The sequence below is a fragment of the Neoarius graeffei genome, chromosome 22, assembly GCF_027579695.1.
Source record: "Neoarius graeffei isolate fNeoGra1 chromosome 22, fNeoGra1.pri, whole genome shotgun sequence".
Classification (NCBI taxonomy): domain Eukaryota; kingdom Metazoa; phylum Chordata; class Actinopteri; order Siluriformes; family Ariidae; genus Neoarius; species Neoarius graeffei.
In genome coordinates, this window is record NC_083590.1 from 36,197,553 (window position 1) to 36,208,124 (window position 10,572).

The 10,572-nt window shown below is 39.6% G+C and overlaps 1 protein-coding gene across 1 annotated transcript in view; it reads left to right on the plus strand.

Moving 5' to 3' along the window:
* Window positions 1–3,897, plus strand: part of lin28ab (lin-28 homolog Ab) — a 28,639-nt gene extending 24,742 nt beyond the window's left edge. Inside the window, exon 4 of the mRNA XM_060904060.1 lies at window positions 3,681–3,897. Coding sequence (XP_060760043.1) covers window positions 3,681–3,897 — 217 coding nt within the window. The remainder of the gene's footprint in view (window positions 1–3,680) is intronic.
* Window positions 3,898–10,572: the final 6,675 nt, after the last annotated feature.

Genomic DNA, 10,572 nt, shown 5'->3' on the forward strand with positions numbered 1-10,572 from the left:
TGACGATTACTGCCGACTTTTTTCAAACTTTCCTGATTGCTATCAAAACAAACAAAACTTCCGGCTTGATTACATCAGCATTCGAAAGATGGCGTGCGCGTCTTTTGACAGTCTTGGCAGATGTTGGTCACTTTGATTTCTGCTGTACGTTTTACTTCCGTCCTACGATGTCTCGCACAGGTCTCAACGAATCTCGTTTACGGCCATCGCTTTGACATACGGACTGATATATTACACAGCATATTTCAAACACTCATAACTTGCAACTTGCTATCGCAGCGACAAAATAGCGATCAAAAATGCATTCCGATATTTAATAAAATGAGAAATAGAATTTTGATCATAAAAAATTTGCCATCATGGTGAAACAGGAAAAAATAGCGGAGAATTTAGGGCCACGTGGCTCTACATTAAATGAGAACTGAAGTCATTTTTAAACTTGCTTTATTTCTTAATTAACGTGTTATTCAATTACGTTTTCGGTTTTAGTAACCTTATATCGTGACTCGTATTGGCAAATAACTGCAATTAAATATTATACTTATCGGCCTATTCGGTTTTTAGCCGTGTTGAATTTAGTTCGTTTGGTCCACGGCAGGCGTCGCTTATCCGTGCGATCTTCACGAGACTTGTGCGAGACTTCAAAACGTCAAGTGTCAGCCAGGTGTCGGTGCCGCCATTTTGAAAACTGTTTCCGAAATAAAATCTTGCACAAAAACGAGTTTAAATGACGATTACTGCCGACTTTTTTCAAACTTTCCTGATTGCTATCAAAACAAACAAAACTTCTTCCGGCTTGATTACATCAGCGTTCGAAAGAGGGCGCGCGCGTCTTTTGACAACGTCGGCAGATGTCGGTAACTTTGATTTCCGCTGTACGTTTTACTTCCATCCTACGATGTCTCGCACAGGTCTCAACGAATCTCGTTTACAGACATCGCTTTGACATACGGACTGATATATTACAGAGCATATTTCAAACACTCATAACTTGCTATAGCAGCAACAAAATAGTGATCAAAAATGCATTCCGATATTTAATAAAATGAGAAATAGAATTTTGATCATAAAAAATTTGCCATCATGGTGAAGCAGGAAAAAATAGCGGAGAATTTAGGGCCACGTGGCTCTACATTAAATGAGAACTGAAGTCATTTTTAAACTTGCTTTATTTCTTAATTAACGTGTTATTCAATGACATTTTCGGTTTTAGTAAACTTATATCGTGACTCGTATTGGCAACTAACTGCAATTAAATATTATACTTATCGGCTTATTCGGTTTTTAGCCGTGTTGAATTTAGTTCGTCTGGTCCACGGCAGGCGTCGCTTATCCGCGCGATCTTCACGAGACTTGTGCGAGACTTTTGTGAATAAAAAATTTGCCTTCAGTTCCCCTTTAATGTATTACAGTATGTGTAACCAAATGGATTATGTAATATATCTACCTACTGTGGAAGATAGGATTTTTTTTTTAAGAAGGCCAGATTTAAATGCCTTAATGATCTAGAAGTTTGAGAAGCATTTAGGCTTGAATACCATTTTGATATTTTTAAATTGTAAACTACAGTTTCAACACTTATAAGTGCAAATCCCAAACATTCTTTCAGTCATTGGTTCATTAACAAGCTTCACAGTCTCAAAAGGGTCACTGCATCGCCCTCTAGTGGCAAAATATATTCATAAAAAAACAAACAAACAAACCCAAACTGGTCAGATACCGAATCAATTTTGTGACCCATCTCATCTCATTATCTCTAGCCGCTTTATCCTGTTCTACAGGGTCACAGGCAAGCTGGAGCCTATCCCAGCTGACTACGGGCGAAAGGCGGGGTACACCCTGGACAAGTCGCCAGGTCATCACAGGGCTGACACATAGACACAGACACCCATTCACACCTACGGTCAATTTAGAGTCACCAGTTAACCTAACCTGCATGTCTTTGGACTGTGGGGGAAACCGGAGCACCCGGAGGAAACCCACGCGGACACGGGGAGAACATGCAAACTCCGCACAGAAAGGCCCTCGCCGGCCACGGGGCTCGAACCCGGACCTTCTTGCTGTGAGGCGACAGCGCTAACCACTACACCACCGTGGCGCCCATGACTCTTCAATTAAAATTTTTTTTTTAATTTAATTTTTTTTTTCTTGGCACGGTCCATATATTTTCAATAGGGTTGAAGTCAGGACTTGTTTTAAGCTTAATGTTAGCCTGCTTTATCCTCCACAACCAGCTCTGATGCGTGTTTGGGTTCATTGTCCTGTTGTAACTCCCAAGTCATGTTTAAGTTTCTGATGGTTTATGCTGAAGAATTCTGAGGTCAGCCCTGTGATGACCTGGCGACTTGTCCAGGGTGTACCCCGCCTTTCGCCCGTAGTCAGCTGGGATAGGCTCCAGCTTGCCTGCGACCCTGTAGAAGGATAAAGCGGCTAGAGATAATGAATGAATGAATTCTGAGGTCGTCCTCCTCCTTCATTATTCCATCCACTTTGTGCAATGAACCAGTTCCACTGGCAGCAAAACAGCCCCAGAGCATGATGATCCTACCACCACCAGCAGCTGGTACAGTGTCCCTTTGTACATGGTGGTCATTGTGGCCAAACAACTCCATCTTTGTCTCATCTGACCATACAGCTTTCCTCCAGAAGGCTTTTTCTTTGTCTGTGTGGTCAGCTTCAAACTTTAGTTAAGCTTGAAGGTGTCAGTTTTGGAGCAGGGGGTTATTTCTTGGATAGCAGCCTCTTAGTCCATGGTGATCTGAACTGTAGACAGTGATCCATCAGCTTCCAGTTCATGGCGGGGCTGTGCCATGGTGGTTCCCAGGTTGTTCCTGACCATCCAAACCAATTTCCTTTCAGCTGAGGGTGACAGTTTGGGTTTTCTTGAAGTAAAATGGCTTGGCAAAGTGACTACACCTCACAATAACTTGGATACAATAGTTTGAACTGATCTTGGAATTTGCAGTTGTTTAGAAATGGCTCCAAGAGACATTCCAGAGTTGTGTATATCTGCGATCCTCTTTCTCAGATCTGCACTGAGCTCCTTGGACTTTCCCATTTTACTGTGTGTTAGCCGATCCAATGAGTGCTGTAAACAAACCCTTTTTATGAAGGCACAGAGAAGCTACCAGGTGTACTCAATCATGATCACTAACAGGAAGTTAAGAGACCTCGGCCTTGGCAAGATAAGAGACATTTTGGAAGTTTCAGCACCTCTGAATTAATAATCTAAGTGAGCGGATGTACATTTTTGACCCTGTGTTGAGTTCAGAAAAGCCAAAGAAAATTAAAACTTGTGCATCAAATTCTAGTGTTTTTTCCTTAATTAAAGATGTATGCTGTACAATCATTCTCGCACAGAAAAAGAAAAGTTCAAAGAAATTACTGAAAGCCCAAATATTGCCATGACATTCATATCCAAGATCACATTCATGTTACTGTATGTAAACTTCTGACCACAACTGTATATATATATATATATATATATATATATATATATATATATATATATATATATATATATATATATATGTGTGTGTGTGTGTGGTATGCATGCTGGTTAATGTGTAATAATTAAAAATTATTCGCTGAAGGTGAAGTGAATAATAACTGAGACGAAGTCGAGGTAAAAGTATGAAATTAGCGAATGTTAATGTGAATTTATCTCCATGCCCATCTAGGTGTTATAACTGCGGTGGCCCGGATCATCATGCCAAAGAATGCCAGCTTCCCCCTCAGCCCAAGAAGTGCCATTTTTGCCAAAGCATGTCTCACATGGTAGCCAACTGTCCAATCAAAGCACAGCAGGCATCGCTGGGATCTCAGGGAACCCCCGTCTCACTGTCAGGAGAGGAAATCGCGCGCCACACAGCCTCTCCACCGGATACCTCCGAGTGAATGCAGGACGGTGAAACGGGATTACAGTCAGGGAAAACACAAGCACCTATCATGCTGCTCTTGGACCAATCTCAGGTTTTTACTTTTCTAACAGCATTAATGAATGTCGTTTCTCACTAGCATGACACTGTAGTAAAAAAAAAATCAGTCATTTATCGTAGTGAGATATTTTTCTTTTAAATACTTCGGTATACTAAAGACTACGTAACCTTGTGGTGTGGAATGAACGAACTTTTGCATTTTGGTCTTAATATGTTTGGATTGTGCCGTATTTTTCCTTCCATTTCAGTTTTATTCGTACACGATGAAGATTTCAGCGTGATCGATTTTTGTCGCAGGGATGTGTTAGTGTAATTTCTGTTTGTTAGCTAGATAAGTGTCTTAGATTTGTATGGAAACAATCAAAAACAAACTATGTTTACATATTGCAATAAGCCTGGATGCTAAATCACATTTGTGAAGCACATTATTTATCCTTTCGCATTTAAGGAAGACAAAGCCGCTTCATTTTTCAAAACGAAAGAACGTCAACTCGTTTATTGCTTTTATATTTACTGTTAGTTTGAGTGAATAAGGTTTGTCATAGACCTCTTTATGTTTTATATACTGTCATTTGACTCCTATAGCCGGGTTGAATGTTATGTTTAATAATGAAGCTGTTGATCCATGTGAATATTGTATCATATATCATATCATATCACATACACTGTTGTGCAGTGTGAATTATCCTGGGCTGACATTATCCAGATATTCCCTTGTAATTGTTATGTCCTTCATCAAAAAAATTCCCGTGCAGGGATTGGCCAAGGATGGCTCACGTGACATAAAATAAATTCATCACCGATTAATCTTGTCACGTCAAAAATAAAAACAAAAATGGATATGGTGTGAGTTAGTCATGGGATATCCTGGATATACCATGAACTGACATCACAATTTCAAGATATACGGCCGGCTCGAGTCACAGCTGTGGCTCTGAGAGCATTTCTGTGTGTAGAGCTACGTATCACGATTATGCCTAACGAGGCAGGCCATCGCATGGTACATTGTACATGCACAGGTCAAAGGTCACAGCGATGTAAACAAACCAGTGAGTTGATACCGAGATTAAATCTTAAAGCTAGACAGCCTGTCAGATTTTTAAGCTTTAGGTCATAACAAGAATTTTCCTCAACACCAAATTATTTTTGTTTAGTGGACCAAAAGCTACTGAATTCGAATTGCAGACTTCCAATTTTATTAGTTTTTTTTTAATAGAACAATTAATTCAAGGAGAACTGAAGGCAGTTTTTTTATTATCAAAATTCTATTTCTCATTTTATTAAATATCGGAATGCATTTTTGATCGCTATTTTGTCGCTGCTATAGCAAGTTATGAGTGTTTGAAATATGCTCTGTAATATATCAGTCCGTATGTCAAAGCGATGGCCGTAAACGAGATTCGTTGAGACCTGTGCGAGACATCGTAGGACGGAAGTAAAACGTACAGCAGAAATCAAAGCGACCGACATCTGCCGACGTTGTCAAAAGACGCGCGCGCCCTCTTTCGAATGCTGACGTAATCAAGCCAGAAGTTGTGTTTGTTTTGATAGCAATCAGGAAAGTTTGAAAAAAGTCGGCAGTAATCGTCATTTAAACTCGTTTTTGTGCAATACTTCGTTTGGAAAACCGTTTTCAAAATGGCGGCACTGGCACCTGGCTGACACTTGACGTTTTGAAGTCTCGCACAAGTCTCGTGAAGATCGCGCGGATAAGCGACGCCTGCCTTGGATCAAACGAACTAAATTCAACACGGCTAAAAAACGAATAGACCAATAAGTATAATATTTAATTGCAATTAGTTGACAATACGAGTCACGATATAAGGTTACTAAAACCGAAAAAGTCATTGAATAACACGTTAATTAAGAAATAAAGCAAGTTTAAAGTGCATATCATGGGTGAATTCAGGAGCAAGATCAATGTAATTCTCCTATTTTACAATGCCTATTCCAAAAAAGTTGGGACAAAGTACAAATTGTAAATAAAAACGGAATGCAATGATGTGGAAGTTTCAAAATTCCATATTTTATTCAGAATAGAAGATAGATGACATATCAAATGTTTAAACTGAGAAAATGTATCATTTAAAGAGAAAAATTAGGTGATTTTAAATTTCATGACAACAACACATCTCAAAAAAGTTGGGACAAGGCCATGTTTACCACTGTGAGACATCCCCTTTTCTCTTTACAACAGTCTGTAAACGTCTGGGGACTGAGGAGACAAGTTGCTCAAGTTTAGGGATAGGAATGTTAACCCATTCTTGTCTAATGTAGGATTCTAGTTGCTCAACTGTCTTAGGTCTTTTTTGTCGTATCTTCCGTTTTATGATGCGCCAAATGTTTTCTATGGGTGAAAGATCTGGACTGCAGGCTGGCCAGTTCAGTACCCGGACCCTTCTTCTACGCAGCCATGATGCTGTAATTGATGCAGTATGTGGTTGGAAAATGCAAGGTCTTCCCTGAAAGAGGCGTCGTCTGGATGGGAGCATATGTTGCTCTAGAACCTGGATATACCTTTCAGCATTGATGGTGTCTTTCCAGATATGTAAACTGCCCATGCCACACGCACTAATGCAACCCCATACCATCAGAGATGCAGGCTTCTGAACTGAGCGCTGATAACAACTTGGGTCGTCCTTCTCCTCTTTAGTCCGAATGACACGGCGTCCCTGATTTCCATAAAGAATTTTAAATTTTGATTCATCTGACCACAGAACAGTTTTCCACTTTGCCACAGTCCATTTTAAATGAGCCTTGGCCCAGAGAAGACGTCTGTGCTTCTGGATCATGTTTAGATACGGCTTCTTCTTTGAACTATAGAGTTTTAGCTGGCAACAGCGGATGGCACGGTGAACTGTGTTCACAGATAATGTTCTCTGGAAATATTCCTGAGCCCATTTTGTGATTTCCAATACAGAAGCATGCCTGTATGTGATGCAGTGCCGTCTAAGGGCCCGAAGATCACGGGCACCCAGTATGGTTTTCCGGCCTTGACCCTTACGCACAGAGATTCTTCCAGATTCTCTGAATCTTTTGATGATATTATGCACTGTAGCTGATGATATGTTCAAACTCTTTGCAATTTTACACAGTCGAACTCCTTTCTGATATTGCTCCACTATTTGTCGGTGCAGAATTAGGGGGATTGGTGATCCTCTTCCCATCTTTACTTCTGAGAGCCGCTGCCACTCCAAGATGCTCTTTTTATACCCAGTCATGTTAATGACCTATTGCCAATTGACCTAATGAGTTGCAATTTGGTCCTCCAGCTGTTCCTTTTTTGTACCTTTAACTTTTCCAGCCTCTTATTGCCCCTGTCCCAACTTTTTTGAGATGTGTTGCTGTCATGAAATTTCAAATGAGCCAATATTTGGCATGAAATTTCAAAATGTCTCACTTTCGACATTTGATATGTTGTCTATGTTCTATTGTGAATACAATATCAGTTTTTGAGATTTGTAAATTATTGCATTCTGTTTTTATTTACAATTTGTACTTTGTCCTAACTTTTTTGGAATCGGGGTTGTACATTAAACTTTGGTTAAATATCTGTCACATTCTGCATTTTGTGCAATTTTTTTACCTTGCGCAATACCAGAAAATTCAGTTGAAATCAAGCCATTTGAGGCGAATTGGTCCGCCTCTGAAAAAACTTGGCATTTGGATTTCCCGGCAAACACTGATTTTCGTGATGTCGCGTGCGGGACGCCTCCCTCTGAATCCTACGTCAGCGCTGGTTTGTTTATGAGAAAACAACCTGGTGGTTTTCTGCAAATTTCTTCAATGTTATCACGTAATTATTAAAATGGTTAACAGATGTATCGTAGGAGGGTGTAGCAACACCAATCTTGATGGGATTAGTACTCATCGTTTCCCAAAAGACCGGACAATGAGAGAGAAATGGGAGCGCTTGGTCTACACAGGCTGTGCACTGAAACCGTGCAAAGCTCGTGCAGCCTGCTAGCGCTTCCGCAGATAACGTCACGAATCTCCAGACTCCCTTGGGATTTTTCCAAACGCGTTTTGTTATTTTATTTTTTTCTGCTGTAGACAGATGGCCTTGTGCAAAATTACCCTTCTAGATGAGTGTGTAAAGGGACATACTTTCATATAAAGAAACCATGAAATTGGCCCAGAATATGCACTTTAAAAATGACTTCAGTTCTCCTTTAATGTAGAGTCACGTGGCCTTAAATTCTCTGCTATTTTTTCCTGCTTCACCATGACGCAATACAAGATACTACATCATGCATAACGTGGTGGGCTTTCCCCGTTTGCACAAGGCATTGTGGGATACAAATTTGAAACAGGAGAGAAAAATGGAGGACGTGAGCGTGCGAATGAAACGTGAAAGACCGACTACAGCGACGGAAAGAAAGCGAGAAGAAAAGATGTTATGTTATATACGAAGGAAAGGAATGCAGGACCGAACTAATAAATATTGGCGCTCGGCGAGCACCTCGGTGTGATCAGCTGTTCGTTTCGCGACAGAATGATGGAACTGTCAGTGCACGCTCAAAGGGAAACCTGCGCATGCGCACACACACGGACTTCCTCTGTCTGCTTGACTGCGCGAAAAAGCGAGCGATTTCATGCGCATTATATGACCTGTTTTTTTTTTTTTTTAGATATTACAGAAATAAACATATCTCACAATGACCAAATTTCAGAGGGAACTAAATTTCACCGATTTTATGAAATCGAAAGGCCGTCTAGCTTTAATACTTTTAGTTTGGAATTTTTTTGATGAGGGATAGTACTGGCGGAGTAGTTTTTTCTTCAGGGCTGCGCTCCTGACAAAATAGTACAATGCCAGTCACCTCAGAGAGTCCATAATTTCAATCAGAGCCTCTCAGTGCATGGTATATTTGATTACTGTAATACAACACTGACCCTGTGTCTCAATACTGTTCTTAACACGCACTTATCCCTTCATAACAATGTTTGGCAGCAAGCATAACACATTAGCGGTGATTAACTTTGGTGTCTATTTCTTTTTAACTATATATCTAGACAGATTGGCGTGATAACTTGCTACATAGCTGGCTTGCGAATGAGAGAAAAGAATAAAGTCAGAAGTTATGTTAGTTTTAAGAGCAGTATTGGAGAATCGCTTTATTTTTGATCATACATTTGGGAATCCGTGGCCAAGTTAGCTTATTGCACTGCCATTTGTCATTTCATTTCAGAGAAATAAAGTTAGAATTGGTGACCATTGAACAGTTATTCCACGAAATCGGGTCGTACATGAGCTGATAGCTGACGAGGCGCGTAGCTACGTGCCTCGTCGGCTATCAGCTCATGTACGACCCGATTTCATGGAATAACTGTTTTATTCTATCCACATTCACTGGATTTTGAGAAACAGAATATTTTTATTTGTTGCAAATTCAATCAATAAAAACTTTACGCAAAACATCCGACAAAATCATTTCCGCTTTGAATGTCAACAAACCGGCGAAATGACAAATTATAGCAAAAAATGCTACCAAAATCATGCTTGAAAAATTAAAAAAAGATACGTTCTTACCATCAAATACTTTTATTCTATATTTTGTTGCTTTTTTGTATACTTTTTGGAGTTTTCTTCTTCTTCTTCTTCTTGAGGTTTTTTTTATCAGCTGGCAAACCAATTTAAAGGTGCATTACTGTCACCGACTGGGCTGGAGTGTGGAACAGGAGCTAATGGAGGGAACAAACAAAAAAACTCTATTCTTTTAGCTATTTCTGTTTCAATTTTTAGGGTTTTGTTTCCGAGTAGTTTTTATTTCGTCCTCGGTTGTTTCAGCAACACACTCCACCATTTTTCCCCCTCTCCTCACGGTACATGAGCTGATATCCTAGTAGTAGAGCAGCCAATCAGAGCGCGCAATTGCTCATATCCAGTGAATGTGGGTAGAATAATTCCTGTTAGATGGTTCCATGAGACTTTCCAATCTCAACAAATCAGAGCATTTTAGAGAAACTTCCCAATTAAGGATTCACTGTTTCGATCTGGCTAGTAAAGGCGATTATTATTATTTTTTCTGGATTATGGTTATTATTCCAGTTTTAGAGTGAATAGTAATCTTCGTCAGAGTTGATACCTCTTTTATATGTGACTCTGATGGCCTCGAACATGTTCTAATATAAATACTAATTGTAATCTTTGTATAACATTATTATTTATTTGTCGTTCAAGTTTACCTCAGGATTTATGTTCACATGGTGGAGATATTGTGCCAGTTCTCAATTCAGGCGATTAAAATATTCTTGCAATATTTCTTGCAGGTATAACCTTTTGATCAGTGTGTTCGATATGTTTCATCTCTGCCAAATTGAAGCAATTTAAACGCTCCATGAACTATATTTAAAGGGCATTCAGAGTGAACCTAAATGTCGGATAAAGATTCGGGTAATTGAGAGCTTGTTTCTGTCTCAGGGAAAATCACAAATGTGGACTTTCTGGAAAGGATGAAAATAATAATAATAATAAAAATAATAATAATAAAAATGCCAGTTTGGTTAAAAAGCAGAGGAAAAAAGATAGAAATCGTTCCCAAAGCCATGCCAAAATTACAATGGTGCGCCGGTATATTGTACTGGAAATCCCTGTTACTTTAAAACGATGTTTGAGAAAGTGTTCAGGCCG